At 45.4% G+C, this 22,457-nt stretch overlaps 2 protein-coding genes across 3 annotated transcripts in view; both read right to left on the bottom strand.

Annotated features, from left to right (window-relative positions):
• Window positions 1-15,554, bottom strand: part of nf1b (neurofibromin 1b) — a 49,117-nt gene extending 33,563 nt beyond the window's left edge. Inside the window, 19 exon segments of the mRNA XM_083695704.1 lie at window positions 94-177; window positions 308-381; window positions 611-857; window positions 1,687-1,810; window positions 1,916-1,995; window positions 2,172-2,285; window positions 2,921-3,055; window positions 4,590-4,721; window positions 5,684-5,758; window positions 6,180-6,308; window positions 6,588-6,761; window positions 6,942-7,099; window positions 7,349-7,424; window positions 7,856-7,923; window positions 8,045-8,151; window positions 9,457-9,647; window positions 11,199-11,282; window positions 11,404-11,547; window positions 15,326-15,554. Of these exon segments, the coding sequence (XP_083551830.1) occupies window positions 94-177; window positions 308-381; window positions 611-857; window positions 1,687-1,810; window positions 1,916-1,995; window positions 2,172-2,285; window positions 2,921-3,055; window positions 4,590-4,721; window positions 5,684-5,758; window positions 6,180-6,308; window positions 6,588-6,761; window positions 6,942-7,099; window positions 7,349-7,424; window positions 7,856-7,923; window positions 8,045-8,151; window positions 9,457-9,647; window positions 11,199-11,282; window positions 11,404-11,547; window positions 15,326-15,385 (2,256 nt within the window). The 5' untranslated portion in view covers window positions 15,386-15,554.
• A 2,523-nt stretch (window positions 15,555-18,077) lies between these two features.
• Window positions 18,078-22,212, bottom strand: LOC310819692 (galectin-9-like). Of its 2 annotated transcripts, XM_083691026.1 has the most exons (11): window positions 22,071-22,212; window positions 21,519-21,607; window positions 20,603-20,807; window positions 20,274-20,393; window positions 20,134-20,178; window positions 19,661-19,738; window positions 19,496-19,540; window positions 19,245-19,277; window positions 19,034-19,122; window positions 18,547-18,703; window positions 18,078-18,397 (listed from the first exon to the last, which is right to left on the bottom strand). In XM_083691026.1, exons 1-11 carry the CDS (start codon window positions 22,098-22,100, stop codon window positions 18,251-18,253), a joined length of 1,038 nt encoding a protein of 345 aa, XP_083547152.1. In that variant the 5' UTR covers window positions 22,101-22,212; the 3' UTR covers window positions 18,078-18,250. The 2 variants fall into 2 exon arrangements, with proteins under 2 accessions (XP_083547152.1, XP_083547153.1); XM_083691027.1 differs by lacking the exon at window positions 19,661-19,738.
• Between the last annotated feature and the right edge of the window lie 245 nt (window positions 22,213-22,457).

The following is a 22,457-nucleotide window of genomic DNA, read 5'->3' as shown; positions in this document are numbered from 1 at the left end:
GATTCCACAACCAAAAATGACAGACCTCACTTGACATAGCTATGTTGTTGATGTGCATCAAGAGTTACATGTAAGAGCAAGTGAAGTACTTACCTGACCGTCCTCGAGCTTTGTTTTCGGGTGGGTGAGTATTAATTTGGTCGCCTGCTCCCATTTTGCATGTGTGTCCTCCCAAGCCTGGGGTAAGAATGTAAAACAATGATAAGTTAATGTAACATGGAACATTGTTCTTCATGGTCATCCATCAGGCTGACACACACACAGACTGTTTCTCTGGATGGACTACACAGCAGACGACACCACTCACTTCTGTGTTTCCTGCAGTAGGGTGTTCTATCCTCCTCAACAGTGCCATTACTCTTTTCTGCAGGGCAGAACGACCTGAAACACACACACACACACACACACACACACACACACACACTTGAGATGAGCCTCTGCCGGAGGACAACCAACATCTGGATCTCAGCATTATGCATACTGTGATTGCCCTCTAGTGGAGGTATAAATACACACGCCATCATTCGCTTATAATCTGTTTACAAGTATTTGACATATACAGTTTCGACTCCCCCTTCAAAAAAGGAAAAGTAGTGCATGCAGCCCTTACCTGTGGACATCATGTTGCTGACGGAGGCAAACTCGATGAAGGTGTTGTAGTTGGGCAGTATGGTCTGCACCGGGACCTCGTCTACCCCACAGCGGATGTCTGCCTCTTCACACAGGTGGCGGAAACAGGACATGGCCACCAGCACGGCTTCCATGTCCGGGCTCCACAGAAACATGTAGAGACACACCTCCAGCTTGGTCTGGGCCTGCCTGCAGATGGGAATGCCGCTGCCCAGGGTGGCGCGATCCTGGAGGACCGAGAAGGAGCAAATGGGTTAAAAGCCATTCAAAAGACACATTGGCTACATTTCGAAAAGTCTTTCCTTGATTCCTTGTGTCCTCTATTCTCACCCTCCTTTTCATTGGAAGGGAAAGTCTTGGGTTCCTCCCCTCAGACCTGCTCCAATGTGGTTTTTGAGAAGGAGGTGAGGAGAGAGGACGTGAGGATGAGGAATCGAGGAAAGTTTTGGAGTTTTTAAGTTCGACCACTGAACTAGAAGCACATACACTCACCGGCCACTTTATTAGGTACACCTGTTCAACTGCTCGTTAACGCAAATATCTAATGGTTTGGGGGATATTTTCTTGGGACACTTTGGGCCCCTTAGTACCAATTGAGCATTGTTTAAACGCCACAGCCTACCTGAGTATTGTTCCTGACCTTTATGACCACAGTGTACCCATCTTCTAATGGCTATTTCCAGCAGGATAACGCACCATGTTACAAAGCTCACATCATCTCAAACTGGTTTCTTGAACATGACAATGAGTTCACTGTACTCCAATGGCCTCCCCAGTCACCAGATCTCAATCCAATAGAGCACCTTTGGGATGTGGTGGAACGGGAAATTTGCATCATGGATGTGCAGCCGACAAATCTGCAGCAATGATGCCATCATGTTAATATGGACCAAAATCTCTGAGGAATGTTTCGGGCACCTTGTTGAATCTATGCCAGAAAGAATTAAGGCAGTTCTGAAGGCAAAAGGGGGTCCAACCCTGTACTAGCAAGGTGTACCTAATAAAGTGGCCGGTGAGTGTATATAGGACTACATTACCCACAATGCCATGCCTCACCTTGTTCCGGAGGAGGAACTTGTTCCTGCAGATGAGGATCTCCCTCAGCCACTTGAGGATCTCTGTGCTGTTGATCATCTGGTGGCCAATGAGCTTCTTGCAGATGAAGAAGAGGACCTGGGAGCTGCAGGATGGAACAGCCAGTCAGTATACAGTCAAACCAGGATCAACCTCCATCTACAGGCCAAGGTGATGATGGCAGGACGTTAAGGCGTGGTACAGTGTTTACCTGATGTCCCAGAAGGTCTCGATAGGTGCATCTGGGTTCCACAGCTCAATGGTCTCTGGTTGATGCAAGACCAAGAGGGCCTGGTACAGAAGAACAGAGTGAGTCAATGAGAGACCAATGGATTTAATATCTGCAATGTATGAGTTGCTTTGGAATTTGGCTATGGTAAGTTTGTGTCACCATTCAATCACTCATCATGTGAACTAAAAAGGGGACAGTGATGGAAACTAGAGACGAGGGGAAAGAGAGGCCTCACCTCCATGGCCTCCTGTGATATCTCCCCCATATTGGCCATAGGCACCAGCTGCACCAGGCCTGTGATCAGCTCTACGGTGCTGCTTTGGATCTCCTGGCCCTGCTTTCCAGGATTCTGAAACACACACACACACTTCAAAATGTGTACAAACCACACAAATATATACAGACAGAAAACCTAGACAGGAGTGGCTTTTCCAGTTGAGCCTACACTTGTTCGTCATAGTCTTTGCTAAATCCTAAACCAGCTTATGACTTAAAGTAATACTTTTTAAACTCCTACCCAAACACTTCACACTAATTTCACCAAATCCAACCTTGTAAAGTGGTCTTAAACCTGATAATCCCTTAACCCAACATATCACTTTAATTGCAGAGTAACTTCGTCCCCAGGCTATTGCGCACAGTGCATAAAAGCCTCTAATAACAACGACTCAAACCTAGCCTTGGTGGGACTGAATTTAGATTTGAGCAAATCACACAACTGGCTTCAAATTCAGAAACGTGTGGTGCAGTGCAGTGGGAAATAATTGATGTGAGGTAAAAACCAATGGCTATTTGCCGCCAGTTTCTGGTGGTCTTTCTGTTGGGTAAAAGTTTGATGCGTTGGTCCAACAGACCTTTTGGAGAGTTACAACACAGCCAAGTAAAACTCTGATCAAAAGTTACACATACAGCATCCTCAGAACAGCAACACATGTTTGTTTCTTGGCAGGAAGATAAAGTGAACAGAATAAAGACTTAACATACATGCAGCATGAGCTTGGGGTCGCCGTGGATGAGTTTGACCAGGGCTAGCAGCAGGTATTTATGGCTCCGTGTGTCCAGGTCTGTGGTCTTCTCTTTGAACTTCAGACTCGTCATCTTCTCCTTGAAGGTCAGACTCTGAGACACAGACACACATGGAGATTGGCTGTTAAAGCAGTGCCAGTCAACTGGATGAAGGGCAGCCGTACAGTGGAGGAGAGAGGGGAGAGGGGAGAGCAGGAGGAGGACTGAAGGAGAGGGGAGAGACACACAGAGAAGCAGACTATCGCAACCATTTTAATTACACACGCCGAGCGTTAAGAGATAAAGAACAGCACAGACCCACATCACAAGGATCAAAGGAGCTGTCAGGAGAAAGGGTCATGGGGTCAAGGTGCACACCCAAACCAGGAGAGAGAAGCTGTTTCATGGGTGGGCCATGAAACAGGAGGAGGGCAACCAGACTGACAGACAGCACAGCAGCCTGTAGGCCATACCTATACCATCATGGACCACCATGATGGAGTCAGGCCACACACACACACAGGTCTTCACCGAGATGGCACCCAACTCAAAGACATGAACTGAACAGCATTTGAAAGACAGAAGTGGCTGCATGTTCAGCTTTGCCATTTACCCTTCCAACCCAATCCCTCTCCCTACACCATCCCTCCACAGGGATGAGTACCCATAGAACAGTGATCAAATTATCATCTTTTAAAGCGGAAAGCACTCAAGATTTGCTGGTGCCTTATTGGATCCTCCATATTAGGAACTAAACTCCCAATTCTACGTGAGTGAAAACCCTCTCTAAGCAGGACTTGAACTTTGTCTATTCTTACGAATAGTTCAGTCTACTAGCAGTGTTTACCAGTCACACTGAGCATTCCCCAGCTGAGACACCCTTCATGATCCTTTAACATGAGACACTGAGGGAAAGGAGTACCAAAAGCATGCTCCAGGAGCTAGCATACAGATGAGATGGAGAGTGTGGGAGAACCCAGCACAGAGGAGGCGGACGAGGACAGGGGGGCTCTCTCTCTCTCGTATCTGTGGCAGTGTGAGGGGGCTCAGGGCAGGGGTCAGAGGTTAGGGGTCAGCTTTGCAGAGAGGGGGGTCAGGAGGAGTGGAGTTGGTTGGTGGCAGTTATACTTACAGCGACAGAAGCCCACTGCCATGCAAAACAGTGACTGGTTGGCGTCTGAGTTAGTGAGCGGCAGCAGCCAGTTCAAAAAAGAAAGCAATTCAAAAGGAAAGGAAATAAAAAGGGGTGAAGGAGAGAGAGAGAGAGAGAGAGAGAGAAAAGAAGCAGAAGACAAAGCACCACCCAGTCAATGTTGTCAGAGAGGTTGTCCCTCTGCCGTCCTCCACCTCCATAAGATGAGCCACACACACGCTCGTACATATATACACACTCATACAAAAGGACAGGGGAGTGAGAGGTTAGTTTATGGCCCTTAGTTTATTGTGCCAATATGTTAATGTATGTGTTTGAGAGTAGAAAACAAGTTGTACCTTTATATTTATATTCTTTTTTGTGTGAAAGTGTATTGTTTTTCCACACTTGGTGTACACTGATGCAATAGAATGTGTGTTTTCTGTGTGTGTGTGTGTGTGTGTGTGTGTTCAGTCTGCCCCCACAGAGGCAGGGGGCTAGTTAGTTGTGTCTTACCGGAGTCATGCGGAGGGGAGCGTGTGTGCTGCAGCCCTGCATCACGCGGCCCAGCGTCTCCGAGAACATGATGCGCAGCTCTCCGGAGTAGCAGTACACGGCGTCAATCTTGGGCCACCAGTCCAATGGAGACTGCAACAGGAGAATGGAAGGTTACATTCAACACCCTTAGTTTCCACAGGGACTTGGAGCATAGTGGAGCTCGCAGACAAAGCCAAACCCATGGAATTCTCAGACACAAACATAAGGCCTTGAGGCCTATAGGCTTCTTTGGGGCGGAGGAATCAATGGACTTCTCCAGTTTGCCTGGAGGGGGAGAAAGATGGAGGGCTGTACACCCCCCCCCCCCTCTCCCCCTCTGTCTCACCCACACAGACACACAGGAACAAAAGCAGCCTCTGACTTCTGCTCACAGACAGGAAGCCCTTTGGGTGGGGGAGATCTACAGTCACACTCTTACTCTCTCTTTCTCACACACACACACACACACACACACACACACACACACACACACACACACACACACACACACACACACACACACACACACACACACACACACACACACACAGTCTCTAAGACTCATAGAGGGCTAATAAAAAGGGCGTTGTATGAAATCTGCCCTCAAGCACTTCCCATTGACACACACACACACACACACGTCTGTATCACTTCCTCTCTCGACATGGCTAGATAGTAGTGGATCTTAAGCTAATGTAGTACAGCCAAGTGTGTGTGTGTATGAGTCAGCCCAGGGATAGTGACATCATATACAAAGAGTCCCAAAGGGCACATGCTAACCCTGACTAGCCATTCTACTGTAGGAGTTCCCAGAATGCCCACAGTATTCCACTGTACTTTGCATGCTTTTTTTAAATATTTTTTTTTAAGGATCACTGATTCCTAAACGGTAGATGCTAAGTGGGATCTTGGGATGACCCTTAACCATAACTCTAACCTGTACCTTAACTGCTTTAAATATCAAACTTCAATGGGGTGACATCAGAGTTAGGCCTTCCCAAGCATCCCAGTTAGCATTTACGATTCCTAATCCCGAAAATAGAGAGGATGAGACCATATGAGCTCAAACTTACGTTAGTGATGATTCTGTGCAGGGAGTTGACCAGGACAAAGTGAAAGGTGGGAGGGGAGGATGACGCCAGGCAGACCTGGGGAGGAGGAGGAGGAGAGATAAAGACAGAGAAAGAGAGAGACACAAATCAAACAGAGGTCACTCAATCCATACACAGGTACACAAACTATTCTCTTCACCTATAACAACTAATCTGGACTGAACTCAAGCCTTATATGTGGTGTGGTTTCATCATCATTGCAGTTGCTATTGTGCTTTTTGCAGCAGAGGCGACTTGGAATCACGCTCTTGTGATGAGGTAGCCCTGTATGAGACACATTAACTCAAGTGAGAACCTCGGACCTTGGCCTAATGGTAGACACTTGTGTCTTCCACGTGGGTGACCCCGGTGGTTCGATCCCCGCCCATCACACATTGAACTATAAATATGTATTGACAGTATGTGGCCATCACCGATCTAAGCCATGCAGACGAGGGGGTTGACAGGTGGCACAGACCTTAAAGTGCTGATTGTTGTGGGGGTTGATGCGGAAACAGGAGACGAAGCAGTCGATCATGAGGTCCACGTCTGCGTTCTGGCTGCCTGCCCCTCTGGAGAACGGCTTGACTGGATTAAAGAGCAGGGCCTGAGAGCAAAACACACAAAAGGGAGCGCCGGTGGTGATGACCATTGGTGATTGAACAATAAAGAGTTGTAAACCTGTACCTTAAAGGCCGGTTTCCCAGACTTAGATTAAGCCTAATCCCAGACAAAAAAAAAAGTGTCTTCAATGGAGATTTTCTATTGAAAGTGTGATTAAGTCCATGAGTGTCAGGGAAAAAAGGGCCCTAAAGGCGCCCCAACTAAGTCTGGTCCAGGGGCCAGGGTCAGCTACACTGAATAGGACAGTATGAATGGGACTGACCTTGAGGTCCACTACGATGGACTGCACCAGGAGGAAGATGACAGAGTGGTCCTCCCAGTTGATGTAGGTGGAGGCCTTGCAGAGTTTCACACAGGCAATGGCAGCACTCTCTGTCAGCTGTTTACTGCCCCCATGGCCGGCCAGGGCCTTCCTCAGGTTTTCCAGGAACAGTTTCTGTGGGGGGGGGGGGTTTAAAAGTTTTAGGTTTAAAACTTTAACACGTCTGACTGGAATATAGGTTAGGTACACAAAGTTAACATATAGCCTCCAGCAACCTATGAGGATTTACACAAAGCATATCAGCCGTCTGTTCCCTTATGTCTCCTACATGACGTGTGTGTGTGTGTGTCTGACCTTGTTGACCTTGCTGTCTTCCACTGGCTCTCGGGAGAGGTCCTGTGTGATGTTGGGACAGAGGATGAGGAGGATGATCTGTAGCGGCCACACAGCTGCCTTCCTCTTGGCACTCTCAGCAAAGCTGTCCACCAGGTCAAACAGCTTCTCTGCACAGTCTGGTTAACACACACACACACACACACGCTGTAACTTATTCCTCTAAAAACCTGCCAACATACCATACCATCAACACAACCCAGCAGCAACACTGCTTCACAGCGTGGGAATAATGCAAACAATAAGGTTATTTGCTATGCAGAAGCATAACAGGTTTATTTCCTGTATTGGCTTTGAAGGAATCCTTCATATGGATCTGAGGTGCCTTGGTGCAACATGCCCTGTTTTATAGCATAGGTCTAACTCACCAGCCATGTCTGTCTGTGGCCTCTGGTACAGCATGGTGAACTCATCTGGGTAGTTCTCCACCCAGTTCCAGAAGGCCTGAGGGGAGAGAAAGGGAAGGGAAGTCAAGAGAGAGAGAGCGAGAGTCGTATCAGCGCGGTCCATCAACAGATACACCGACTTGCCAGGATGTTTCTTTATACTCTGCCAATAAAATCATCCAAATACTCATTTAAAACTCAGATTAGGGCGTGTGGGGGGAGTGTTTATATGTAGAACGTCATAAAACAGTGAATGTGTTTATACATCCTCTCTATGGAGCCACACGACTAGCTTAGAGCTCCGGCTTCTGGTGAGCTCCAGACAGTCTGAGTAAACAGAGGTGTCCTGACTTTACTGAAGTGTATCCAGATGCCTGAGCTCTCTGTAAACTCTGCAGCCCCTTTACAGGAGGAGTTGGGCTGGGGAGGCAGGACCACCACTAGGTGGAGACAGAGGGTATTCAGACAGCTAGAGAGAGAGAGACTCACCTTCTCCAAACTGTTGATGACACTCAGTTGGGCTGGTTTCTTGAGGGCTTTGAATTTAAACACTGTCTCTGCAGGAGAGGAAGAACGGCAATGACATCAACAATGACACACCACATTTGTGAAGAGTTTAAGCAAACTGATACAGACAAATAAGACTGCATGAGTGAAAAAAAAAGGAGCATAATATACCTTGGAGCAGTTTTTTAAGCTTGGTACAGTCCACGTTGATGTACTGGATTAGCTCAATGTCATGGACATCCACTGTGTCTTCCGAACACACGGTGAGCTCTTGCAACCTGGGATTTAGGGGAGAGCAAAGACAGCCATTCAATGTAGCTCCTCAGACATTCATTGTTTCTTCTCTTCAAATGTTCTAATCAAGTAGTGTCAAATTGTCTTTAAAAAGGTAGAGCATCAAAAATGGTGAACCCAAATGAGAAATTCGAAATCAGGCGCAGTGAGGTGGTTAAGACTAGAAGCCTCTTAAGAACGAGGGTTTAGTTTTGGGTCTGGTCGGACAGCGCTTTGCCTTCCCATGCGGCTGACATGGAACAGTCTGGATGAATGGGCAATGCTTTCAAGGTAAAAGCTACTGTAAGCAGAGGAGACACTGAGGAGGATAGGGTGAGGTCAACTCTCCCCACGTCCTAACATCCTCCTCATGTTTTAATAAGCAGCCACTTCCTCCTCCTCCTCCTCCTCCTCAGGTCTGGGCCTCTCTCCCTCATTGGCCAGTCAGCCGCATCACTGTGGGTTAACATGTGCTAACTACCACAAGCAGACACATAGGCTGGGCGTTACCCTTGCCTCAAACCAAATGGTACACCAGTGCAGAGAGGAGGGAGACAAAAGCTGTGCTTTTTGACCTTCACCGAATTATTCATAAACTCCAGTGGTTAATGGATACACCAGATGGGTTTTTTTCCCCACTCTAAACCACTCAGCTCTGACATGCACAGGTCAAAACACACACAAACACAGCTCTGACATGCACATGTACACACACACACGCACAGCTCCAAACACAGGCAGACACGTGTGTCTGGAACACACACGTGTGTGTATGCGGTCATGTCCTCTGCAGACAGGTCCTTATGGGCCATGTCCAGAGGGGAACATCACTCCATCAAATACAAAGCCACTTCATGAAGGCGGCTGACGGACACACCCTTCAATCTCTCCCTCTCTCTTTCTCTCCATCTCTATTTTTCATAGATGGATGATGGCTCTGTAGGAGCTCTCCTCTCAAGGAGAGAGGGATCAAGGGAGGGAAAGCTGATGGAGGAGTGTGCAGGTCATCATGTAGGCCTATGCCTCTGACCTGACTAAAGGGGCTTTACACACTACAGGGCCAACCCCATCCGTATTGAGCTGGCTCGGATATATTCTTTTCACATTGTCTTTTCCAGCACTGTTTCAGCAACTACAGTGGATGCTTCATCAGGCCGGCCCCAGTACAGCTCAGCTTGGCCCAGCTCAGTTCGGCTCGGCTTGGTAGTGTGAATTAGGGTAAAGTGAATAGAAGAGGCATATCGTTAACATGTCCCATGTCCTAACTGGAGGTGTCCCAGGGGCGGGTGAAGGGGACCGCGTGGTGTTACCTGGTAGAGATGCGGCTGAAGACGGCGCTGAAGTTGTTGCAGCTGAGGGAGAAGAGGACCCCGGAGGCCGAGCTGCGCAGCTCGGTGGCGTGCTGGTGACCCTCGCGGTACGTGTGGATGAAGTGGCAGATCTCCGGCAAAAGCTGCTTTACCAGCATGGTCTCGTCCAGACGCATGCAGTCCTTGGGTTGCTGAGGGGGATGGAGGGAGCGGATGGAGAGACGGAGGGAGGAAGAGAAGGGGAGAGGGTCAGAGCCAAGACATCAACAACTCATGAGGAAAAACCTTCATCCATGCCCCGCTCCTTCACGCAATCTCCGTCTCAGGTTGTCACCCACAGTGAGGAGGGACGCAGACACAACCCTCCACACACACACACATACACACACATACACACACATACACACACATACACACACATACACACACATACACACACATACACACACATACACACACACACATACACACACATGTTTACAGATGGGTTCTAGTCTCAAGGCTCCTCTGGAAACATACCATGAACACCAACATGGCATAAAACAAACTCAAATCTCACATTCGCACTCATACACAAAGATGAAGAATACCTGTCCAACCGTCCTGACTAATAGGTATCACACATGGTCATAACCTCACATGGTTTACATATAGTGCATTCCGATGTCCCTCACAGCCTTGAAATAATGCTGTAAATCTAGGCGAGCGAACGGGTCTGGGCAGAGATTAGTAAACAGTATCCAGACTAATGGTTCTAGCTGCTGCGTTTGAATGTGTACAGCAGGACTAGTCGACTGGAGCTTGACATTACCCCAGCATACTGCATGAGGAACAGTGGGGGGCTCTTGAGAGGGGATTTTTCAATAACTATGGCATTATAGTGATTTTTTAAGTGACATAAATGAAAGAGGATAGCCACACGTTGATAAGTACCTATGTAGCCTAAATCAGTAACTACATTTTTTAGGCAAAAAAAAAAGAATTCTTAGCAAAAAGCGTTAAAATGTCGAGAACAGGGAAGACTTCGAGAACCCACAGCTGTCCTCCATCGGCAAGCTCCCAGTAATGAAAAAAAAAGAGAAGGGGGCCAGAAACTCAGGGCAATCCCACTGGAGGCTGCGAATGCAAAGTCAAGATGAGGAAGCACCTGGAAAAGCAATCTTTAGGAGTGGGCAGTGAGCACATCTTTACTGAGGAGGAGGGGGAGGAGCCTGGGGACTGGATGAACACAGCTCCCGGAGGCTCCAAGAGACAACCCTAACCCGTCACACAGGACTGGAGCACACATTTCATTTGGAAGGGAAGAAGCCTCGGATGCTTAATGTACAGAGCAAAGGCCACTTTCCCCAGGGAGACCAAGCATCTCCCACGGACAACCCACATCCTATAGTGTGATGCCTTTATTCAATGCGGGTGGAATCCTAACTCGAGGATCCTCAAGCGTGTAACTCCAGTCATCGCGCAAATGTTCCCATTGACATCACAACGCAAAACTAATGCGAATGTTGGAATGACACACAGAGATCTTGAGTGAGGATTCCACACCAAATGATGATCAAATTGTTATGACCTCATGATAGAGAACTGTAACTAATACTGTGTTAGGAGAGCAAGCAAGGAGCAAAGGCAACCAAACCTGGAAGGAGACAGAAGAATTAGTAAGAGAGAGAGAGAGTGAGAGTGTGTGTGTGTGTGTGTGTGTGCGCGTGTGTGAGAGAGAGAGAGAGAGAGAGGTTCCTCACCCCAGCGAGACACTTCTCCAGTGTGTCCAGGATGATGAGCTGGGAGAGATAGAGGTTCTTCTCGGCAGCCTCCCCAAATATTCGCTGTTGGTGAGAGGGAACAAAGACATGGTTGATCTCCTTCACTATACCTGGCCAATGCACACTGACTTTGCTTAAATTCTCTCTCACACACACACACACACACACACACACACACACTCACCATGTTGTTCACATTTTTCAGTATGTTTGTGAGGCCACTGATGACCAGAGAGAATTTGTACTTGGAGATGTTGATCAGACATTCCTTGTTGTGCTCTGTGCTGACTTTGGTGTGAGTGTTCTGTGTCCCCACTTTGACTGGAAGCTGTGGGGGAAGAAAAGAAAAAAAAGAACAAACAGGAAACATTAGCCACACTGTAACTAAAACTACTGTTACTCATGCGCTTATTTAAAGTTGGTAACTTAGTGGTCACTGGTTTGAGTCCAATAATAGGCCTAGGCCTACCACCCATGACCAACAAAATGAAAGCAATGTGTCTTGTCTTCTTTAAAAATGTCTACCAACAAATAAATATGTTTTCAAGGAGATGGCCTATTCCAGGTCTGCTGTGACTAAATGACAACATATCTGGGCAGCAAAGCTCACTGAGTCGTGCTCACACTGTCCTGTAATCATTACAAGAGTGACCGACCACATCTGCGGCCACTCAGGAAATAAACGTGGGAGGCTCATCTCTCGCTCTCTGTCCTCCTGCCTGGGGAGCTGGGTCTGTATGAGCCAGGCCCAGGCCCGGGCCCTGCTCTGCTTCGACTCTGACTCCAGCCCAGACCGGATGACAGAGCATCAGCTGGTCTGTGGCCCCAGGCTGACCCCGCCTAGGCTCCGTTCCATCTGCTAACAGCCAATCACAGCATTCAAACACGATTAAAATCCGCCAGCACGCAAAAGCCATTCCACTCCTCTGTTATCTATTCTCGGGGTCGGGGAGGCTCGGGAGTCATGATTCTTCAACCCGAAGGAAACATCTTCCTATTCGGTGGAGGGACAGTCCAGAGGCATGAGCTACTACAGAGGAAGTGAGAGAAGAAGAACCCCCCCCCCTCGCCCACCTCAGGGAGAGACAGAGAGAGAAGGAACGGAGGCCTACTTGGCCTGAGAAAGGGGTGGGTCAGTGGCTCCTCCCTGAGCATACAGCACACACAGAGGGCGGATGGGCTGCCATGGGCCATGCTCCCCTCCACATGTGGAAACAAAGAGGCCTTTGGCAATGCGCCTCTCCCTTTTGGGCCACAGCTGCACACCTGTGGCAGTCTGCACGTGCACTATGCATGCACGCATGCACACACACACACACGCAGGCAGACCCGCACATACACAAAATTCTGTTATAAACAGACTGTTTTGAGTATAGGCTAATGGTTAGGCCTACACTGCCCCTTAGAAATGAACCAAGAGAGGAGAGAAAACCAAGAGAGGTATGAAAGGCTGAAGCCCGTCTCCCGCCACAACCCTTGGAGACCAATGCACTACTCAGCTCCATGAAGGTGCCAAGCAAAGCTAAGAGGAGCCTCTGGTAAGGCAGGGGAGCAGGAGAAGAGACCCAGCTCACTGACCCCTGACCCTTACCACAGGCCACCAGAGCAGGGAGGGGCTGCTCCTGGCTCAGTGCAAGAGAGGATGGAAATGAGAATCCCGAGACTTGAGCATCCTCACAGCAAAGGCACACAGACACACACACACAGCCGCACACAGTGTGGCTTGTTGACATCCATATTCAGGCCGGGCCAAGACACAGGGGCACTTTGTTTCACTGGCACAGTCTGAAATTCCTCTAAGGTCATGGACCAATCCCTCTCCTTATGAGTGCTTTGGCAAAAGCCAACAGGGCACTGCACACAAAGAGGGGAGAGAGGAAGAGTACACTTCCCCCTACGACGTAATGCCAGGAGACATACAAACGCCTTTTAAGAAGTTCTAGCTGAGTGCCAACACAAAAAACACGATTTAACCGAGCACAGAAACCGTAATAAGAGGTCGGGACTGTTGTGCATGGAGATATTTATGAGCTTACATCCAAAATTCCATCTGAAAGACCAAAATGTTTCTTCACTTGACTGAGCTTCTCTTTCCAGGCCAAGGCTTACAAGCAACTTTAGAGACCAACATCAACATTTAAATGAAAAGGTCAGAAAGATTTCCTTATCTTGACTTGGACATCAAGTTCACTGTCCATGCAAGCCCATGTATAAGACACTATTATCTAAACATAGAGTGGGTTACATGGGCCAAATCTTTAGGTAGCTAGATTACAAAATTCAACAAGTGTGGAAGGCCTAGCAAGCCTAACTCCATGACAGCATCTCTGTGACAGCACTGTGATGTGTTGTAGCAGAGGCAGAGGGCATGAGAGGCACTCTCTGAAGCTGGGCATGACAAGCAAAGAGCAAGTGGTGGGGACGACACTTCGGTCAGAGGTTCAGTTTCCCTCTGAGTCCTACACCACCGCAGCTCTAGGTCATCATGGGCAACACTGGGCACCGCTGTATTAGCTTCCTCCACTCCTCATCGAAAGACAACTTCACCAAAGAGACCAGAAGAAACACTGGAGACATCTGCAGCCTAGCACAAAGACAACGAACACAGTAGCACAAAGAACGGTCAGAGCCCAGGCGTGATAAACAGTGCTCTACAGCAGCAATGCTTAAGATTGATTCGAACCAAATCAGGTTCAATCCCACCAAAAGCCAACATACCCAATCCTCTTTGGTGATTATAATGTGCTAGCAATAGGCTTAGCAGAAGAAGAAGAAAAAAAAGTAGCTTTAAATTAATCTCTTTTAAATCTTCAAGTGTAATGACACCCTTCCAACCAGTTGGCCTTCCAATAACAAATGCTCACTCTAATGGGGTTGTTTCCCTGGTTCTTTTCTTTTCCCCTGTCAAGTCTTTTTGTAACCAGCAACAAAATGTTAATCAGACATCATGACAATTGACAATGTGGAAATAAATTAGCAGTGCATGCTTGACAAGCAAACCTACAAGTCATATTTCGGACCCTGAAAGGAGATGTTAGCCTATAATAATGAAACAAGTGTTTGTTTCCTATTACTTGAAGGGCAATGGCCTGGTCACACAATCACACTGAATCTACACATCACGTCACTGTGATCACTCCTGGTGCAAGGGTTACCCACCATGAAAACACTTTGCTTTACATGAAAGTACAACCATCCTTCTTGCGATCACTGCGTATGCCTTATATATCATTAGTAGGCCAATGTACTGACTATGTGTGTACAGGTCAGTTTAATTCATGATGACCTGATGAGGATGAACACATGAGAGATTGTGTTTGACAATGACAACAGGGAGAGGGGAACATAGTGGGTCAATAAATGCATGCAGAAACATTCGATACACATCTTCCATGTTTTCCAATAAGACCTCTCTGTCAGTCCGCATAGTCCACAGTTCACACACACTGTAAACAAACTGGACGCAGCTAAAATAACACAGGATGTGGCTAGCTATTGTAACAGCTAACATGCTAATAAACAAACAATGATTTCGAATGGTAGAAAGTCAAGGTGGAGCTAGCTTCCCTGTGGTAATTCTATTGACATGCTAGCTAGCTAACGTTACAGGTACGAGGTGGACAACCTAGCCAGCTGCTGGCCACAAAACTCGGCGCAGTGTACGTTAGCCAATGCTACCAGCTAGCTAGCGAGCTAGTTCCTCCTTCTTGACAGCAAGAGGCGTGCTCTTGTGGACTCCTTTGTTTATACATTGGGGGGAACATCCTCGTGGTATTATCCACAGGGCTTTAAAATGCAATGTCGTGTTATCGGCAGATTTGCACATGTCTTAATTCGCCTTCTCTGTTGCTGTCACTTGGCTGCTCCCACTGTCACTTGACACTGATGGTGATGCGGCTCTGCAGGAGTGGGGTGTTGAGAAGGCAAGCTAGTGGTGCTATAAATTCTGGATCGGCACTAAACACCACCAGTCATGACAATGCAGCTTTACACAAACGATCCAATCGCCGAGGCCACGACCTTTATATTATTGCAACAACAACAACAAAAAAAAAGAAAAAAAAGAAGCAGAGACAAAATGTTCTATTACGATATGTTATTCTTACCTGCTCGTCGAATCTACTAATTACGGCCTGAACCCATTCCACGGGTTTATGCGCCGCCATGGCCGGCCGGGTGGGAGCCGCGATGGGCCACTTGAAACCTCCGTATAAATAATGATTCCTCTGCAATTTGCAACCCGTTAATCCTCAAATACCGCTGTTGACGGGGATAGGTTATTTTTTCTTTCTTTTTATCAGGCACACCACCATGTCGCCATGACAGTACCGGAAGTTTGAATCCTCCTTCTCAATGAAGCAGCAGGCACTGATGCTGCTTTGAGTGGCAGTGTACTGCGCCTGCGTCGCTCGAATCCTTGCAGCGACTAGTATGATAAAAAAAAAAAAAAAAAAAAAAAACAGGGGCTTGGACCAATGCCGTGTGTTTTCATCAATGACAGGCTTTAGATAACAAACTGGTGATGTCACACACAGCCTTAGGATTTTAGACACTGTAGACATTATTTGCAGTACAAGAAAACAAGTGCATAATGACAGAGTGCGTCCTTTGTATGTCCCATTCCATATCACTCAAGAACAACGTGTCTGATACTTCGGTGACTATAGCTGGAAATGTGCTGGTATTCTACACTGTTATGTAACCTCTTCTTTCTTTAGATGTGTCCCCCCCATATCTCTCTCTCTCTCTCTCTCTCTCTCTCTCTCTCTCTCTCTCTCTCTCTCTCTCTCTCTCTCTCTCTCTCTCTCTCTCTCTTTCTGGCAAGAAGAACATTTGATTCAAGAAAATCAATGCTTTGTGGTAATGGGCTCCTATAAGCTCTAGATCAGCTCTAAACAGTAACCGTGTTGTGTGCAATTATTGCTGTCCCTTTACAAAATATCTCACCCCACCACTCACCTAGAGGATGAGCCCTCCAACTGTATGAATAGTACTGGCTACTATTTGTGAATGTGTCTGTGGAGTGTGGGTGTGTGTATGTGAGGGTGTGTGTGGAGGGGGGGGGGGGGGGGGTGCAAGTGTATGTGTGAGAAAAGGGGAGGAAATCCCTCAGTAGCCAATGAGAAGGTTAGTGCTGTATCCTAGTGTTATGTAATATATACACTGTGTATTTTGCAATAACCTAAGGACAATGTCAAAATTGTCGCTTAAAATAACAAGAATTAAAAATTATCATTGTAATATGTTTTTTGCTCTGTCTGACATGCTGCATCTATTGCCATACTGCTAAAAGCCTTATTGTAAATCAGGTCTAGGGACGTAGTGGATATAACATCCAGATTTGTTGGCATGTCATTATGCTTTGTATTGTACTGTGTTTGACCTTTGGTTTGAAGAGGGGACCATGCAAAAAAAACAATCCCAGTGCCCCCAGATGAGTGAAGGGCCTGTCTGTCCCACTCTGGTCACCATTGAAAATAGTTTGGATTGCATGAGACACACACTGTACGATATCCATACCATCAAAGAGTGGGCCACCAACAAAATGTAAATATATCCCATGACATTTTCACATGACAGTATGATATTTCTATTATCCATCTCTAGTGCTCAATGAATGACATTCCGTGATGACAATATTTCCTTTCTAAACATGATTTGAAGTTATAAATCATTTCTTTACAAAGTGTATGATAACAAAAGTAATGGAGTAGCCTCATATCTCCTTAGATTTTGGGTTATGATATAGTAAGACAGCTGTAATCTCATTACAGAATCTGTTAGTCATATATTCTTCAAAATCAATGGGTATATTTAATTAGTTGAATTAACTGGAAATCTGAAGACTGTGGGTTTCAATTATACAAAACAAAGAGGGCTTATATGTTGCCTTTTTTTATCAGTCCCTTTATGCCCCCTTGAGGTGAAACGCTACATTTGAGTTTGGCACTAAATGGCCACATTGAAATGTGTGCCTACTGTATAATGTTGTGTACTTGGATAACAACACCTAAATGTTAAGCTATCGTTTTCTATATCAACTGAGGATTTTGTTAATAGATTTGCCTTCCCTTTTAAGCTAAAATCATACAATTTATAACCATTCCTCAGGCAGTTGAGGAAATTTAAAGTCTCCCGGAGGATCCTTCAGTCCTTCTACTCTGGAGCTGTGGAGAGCATCCTGGCTGGTAACATCACCGTCTGGTACGGTAACAGTGTAGGACCAGCGCCTTCAGGTTAATGAAGGACCCTCACCACCCGAAAAACGGACTGTTTCAGCTGCTGCGGTCAGGCAAACGCCTTCGCTGTCATGCAGCAAGAACAGAGAGGCTAAGACTGAGTTTCTTCCCCCATTCCATCAGGATCATCAACAATGACCCCACCAGTGCCCCCCTCAAGACACTCACACACTCACTGACATCATAGCACATACGCACACACATAATTATCCATTGCAGACTCATCTTTCACTGTAATTAACTGTACTGTCAACCTGTCATTGCCATTGTATATAGCCATTCCATTGTGTACATTGCTTCACCGCTGTTTATACTGCTGCTTATATTCTATTTATTTTTTATTTTTTATTATTTGTATTTTATTTTATTTTAAAACTTATTGTTGCACTACTCTGTGGCACTGTCACTTTTGCATTTCACTGTATACTTGTATGCACGTGACAAATAAAGAATCTTGAATCTTGAATCTTGAATCATTCTTCCACAGAACATAGCCAGTTGTATTCAATACTGCTGTTACTATTAATGCACAAAGTATATACACAAGTTCAATTTACATAATTTAGTAGTTCATACAGGCTACAAACAAAACCTCAAATAAATGTGACAACATATTAGCTCTAACGTATTGCAGTTTATTTGCTGTTGTAAATGAACCTTGAAGCAGAGAGCACAGACACAAAACAGACATTTGTCTCAGTAGAATGGATCAGTAGAACCAGATATATAGTCTACAGAAAATTATTTTCAGAGATGAATATGAGATATTCATGGAGACAGGAAGTTGGTTACTCAGACCACCACTGAGGAAAGGCTCACGTCCCCCTCCACCTCCAGGATGTCGATTTGCTGGAGGAGGAAGTGGCGGTGGTTGTAGCTGAACATTTGGGCTCCGTTCAAAAAAATCTTGAAGCACTGGGTGTCACACGCGATGGTTATCTGAAACAAACATCCTGAAATGAGTGCAAAGTTCATCTCAGTGCTGTTTTTGATACGAAACAAGCGTACACTGTTATAAAAGCATAGTACAGTAGTAGTATAGCAGGATATAATACATATCGTATTGTATATAATGTTAAACAGTGTACCATGAAAGGTTGGCCTCTGTGGAAGGGCATGCCCCCTGTCCTCTCCTCTGAACCCCACGTTTCCTTCAATAGACTGTTACGCACAACCACATTCTCATTGAACCTGGGGTTGAAGTGGAGGGCAACCCCTGAGTTGAAACGCAGGTTTACTACAAACCTAGAACACCAGAGATATCATGGTTAGAAAGCAGGTCCTCATCCATGTATATTGCTGTGGATGGCCCATTAAACTGACACAAGCTCAGTGTTTTAGTGCTTGCTGGTCTACTTGAAAAAGGTGTACAAAGTTGAGTCTGGAGCGTCTGTTACTCTTATCTATGTGGATATGTTAAAACCATTATGTAATACTGTGAGAGCTCCGTCAATGTCTTAGTTCTCAGGGATTCCAGATACTTTCTCACTGTACTGCAGCTACTTCATAGATTTGACACACTTGAATCTGCCATGCAAATACATGAGGTGTCAAATTGTGATAAGTGTTACACACCTATTTGCATTGTGGTTGACCAAGCCTGTGATGGTGATGTTTCTGCCTGGGTAAAGTCCACCTGGCATGATGTTTTTATAGGGCACAACCTGTTGACACAGGATTCATAAAATGACACCAACCTAACCATCTGTAGAACCATTGTGATACTATATGTATTACTGTCACAGTGCAGTTTGCAATCTATTGGTTAAAAAAAAGTGGTGCTTACATAGGAAGCCTGGGGGCTGTATGGAGGTGGAGTCTGTAAAGAGAGACTATACATCACTAAACATCAAAAGACTAGCAAATCATTCAGTCTTTACTGTCTTCTTGCCAGTATTCAATTAACATCAATTGACATACAGCAGATCAGCAGGGACACATGTTAACCCAATTCCTGATCATGATCACAGCATAATACAAATTCAGGCATATTTTGAAACACAAACAATTTGAGTCTTTGAGTCAAATGCTACCCACCGCCATGGGAGGAAATCCTGGAGCACAATATGCAGGAGGGTAAGCCTAGAAAAAACATTAGGGATCAAACCAAATTGTCACCATATGAATACCCACCACCACAAGAAAGAAAAGGTATAATACTGAATACACCAATCCGTTTTCATCCCAGCATGCTAGATCTACCTGTGTGGGGTTACACCATTGAGGTGGTGGAATTTTGGGAGATTTGCTTTGACGGGGTTGATTTCGCTTCCGCCAACCCTGGAAATGAAATGACTATCCTGGGTTATGTCCAATGCTACAGTTAAGTCATAACATAGACAGAGCTATGGATACAAGGACTGACCATCCATCAGATCAAAATGATAGTGTTAACTGGTTTTTTTAAGCCATACAGTGTTTGTTTACTATTACAAAATGGACATATCAAGCTTATACTTTCGGTTCTGATTGGGTAAGACAGTTGAACTATTCTCATAAGGCATTTATAAGTCATATTCTTCAAGAATCAATGGCTATATAGAGTATATATCATTCATTTAAAAATAATTTCAATAGTTAATAATTACAATTAAAACAGTCACAAAATGTACATGAGAAGTCTCCTTTAATGGATTTGTCTTGTGTAAATCATCACCTCAGAAAGAGCTACTCACAGGTTGTTGTTGAAACCCAGGGTATCCTGGTTGAGGTGGTGGTGACTGAAGGAAACATAACAAACATATGACATCTCTAAAGTACAGACAGACATTGCTGTAATTCCACAAGCTTGGAGATCAAAGCTATCTCGACTCACTGCAGGATTCTGGAAGCCAATGGAATGGACCTCCACACCTCCACAGATTTCTATGGTGTCCACTCTAGTGGCTGAGATCCGATGCTTATACTCCATGAAGTGGGCCCCATTCACAATCACCTAACACAAACAGGTTTAGGAGAATAAATCAATCTCACATGGAGGAAAAGGGATGAATAAATGTTTGAATGGTTGTACTACTGTACACTCTGATGAGCACACACACACACACACACACACACACACACTAGACTAGACTAGACTGCTAATATACATACTGACTAGTGAAGCTAGAATCTATAAGAGCATCACAAACAATGTCTCCTGACCGAATATGAATCACGGTTGACCAGGAACATCAGTGTAAAGTCGGTACCCTGGGACATGGGTATTGGACTTTTACGCTCCTCTGTGCCCCACGTGGCGTGCTGCAGGGTGTTGCAGACAACAACGTTTTGGTGCTTGTATCGGGGGTTGAAGTGGAGGGCTATGTCTGCATTCCCACTTGAGCCACATTGGAAATTCACATGGAACCTATGAACATAGACAAAAGAGCAATGATCGGCATTTTGCAGTGACAGCACTGTAAACCAAATAACATGTGTGACTGTCCTAGGCTGTCATCTGCATCAATATACTGTAGTTCCAACCTCGTATCCTCATGGGTCATTCATCCCACCATCTCAGATGGTTTCTGTACATAGAAACAGATAAGATCAAGTATTCCTGTATCATAATTTTGTAGAAATATAGTTTCATCCCTGAAATAAGATAATTGATTGTACCCAAATTGGCCATTTTCATTTTGTGGGATTAAAATACCAAATCTGATTTGGACCAAAGTTCTATCTGAATATAATTAAAACAATGGTCAAAAGTCACCCATTAACCCTCCATATCCTTCCTTTGGAAGATTTTATGGCCAGTATGTAATGTCAGTACTCTATGTCTGATAAGAAATAAGAGGGTGTGTCTTGTTAATGGTTAATCTGGTCATTTGACTGTTGCCCTGTACAAACATCAGTCATTGAAGTTGTGTGTCAAAAAATATCCCAAAGTAATGATGCAGGACAATCTGAGATGGTGGATGTCATGGCTTGTTGATTTGTCATGGAATGACCCTCACAAAACCTGCTGTCTTTTGCTTTGATGCTCACAGGAGCTGTCTATAAATTGTAAGGCTGATAAATTGTAAAGATGATGGAGGGGTGGCAGGTCCACAATGAAGGAGAGTATGTACAGCACCTCTCAGACCCTGCCAGGACCCTGCCGGCCACAGTGATGATCTTCCCCTCATGCAGGCCTCCCTGGATACAGCCTTTGAAAGGAAGTATCTGAAGAGAGTCAGAAATAACACGGGTTCATTCAACCATTACAAAAGAAAGCCGATATGGGTTGTGTTTCCTGGATAACATTTGGTAGTCATGTTTGTCTGTAGGTGAGGCTAGAGACTTGGTAATAGACATCAAACTATTCATAAGGAAAATGCATAATCAAAAACCTTTTCCTCCCTTCAATCCTACTTGTCAAACGCGTAATTTACAGATGAAAAAATAAGTGCATATTAGGGACACGCTTTGATACCAACGAATAAGATGTGTGGAGCTGTTCAATTCGGATAAATGACGAAGCACAAAACTGACTCCAAAGCCTCTCTCTCCACGTTTCTTCTATATACAATACATACAATTCCTCATAAAGGCCAACCACCATAACACCAGGGATGTTGGTGCAATAATGGATTGAGGTAACGGTAGTTTAACGGTTCATGAATAGAGCACCCAAAATAGTTCTTACCGGGCTAAAGAAAGGTTGTTGTTGAGCCATGTCCTCGACGCAAAGCAATAACTCTCTTTTCGGGTAAGTGAAGTGAAACTAGCTGGAAACAGATTTTTATTCTAAGTTTCGTTTTCGTCAATAAGGATGTACTATACTCGGCCAACATCCGCCCGTGGTTTACTGGAAGCGAAACCTACTGTACGTGAAGTCACAAGCTGTGCCAGAAAATACGCACGACTTGTAAAGCGCACACCTATACTTCTATCCTTTCCCACATGATGATGGATATGTGTAATTATGTATCTGTATATTGTACTTTCACCTAATGTGTGTCATTGGGCTCAATGTCAATTTGCTAATAATTAATGAGGGAAATGAGACATGGATACATCTTAACTAGAGACC

This window comes from Argentina silus (assembly GCF_951799395.1).
Source record: "Argentina silus genome assembly, chromosome: 2".
Taxonomy (NCBI): Eukaryota; Metazoa; Chordata; class Actinopteri; order Argentiniformes; family Argentinidae; genus Argentina; species Argentina silus.
This window is presented reverse-complemented; position numbering and strand designations above follow the sequence as displayed.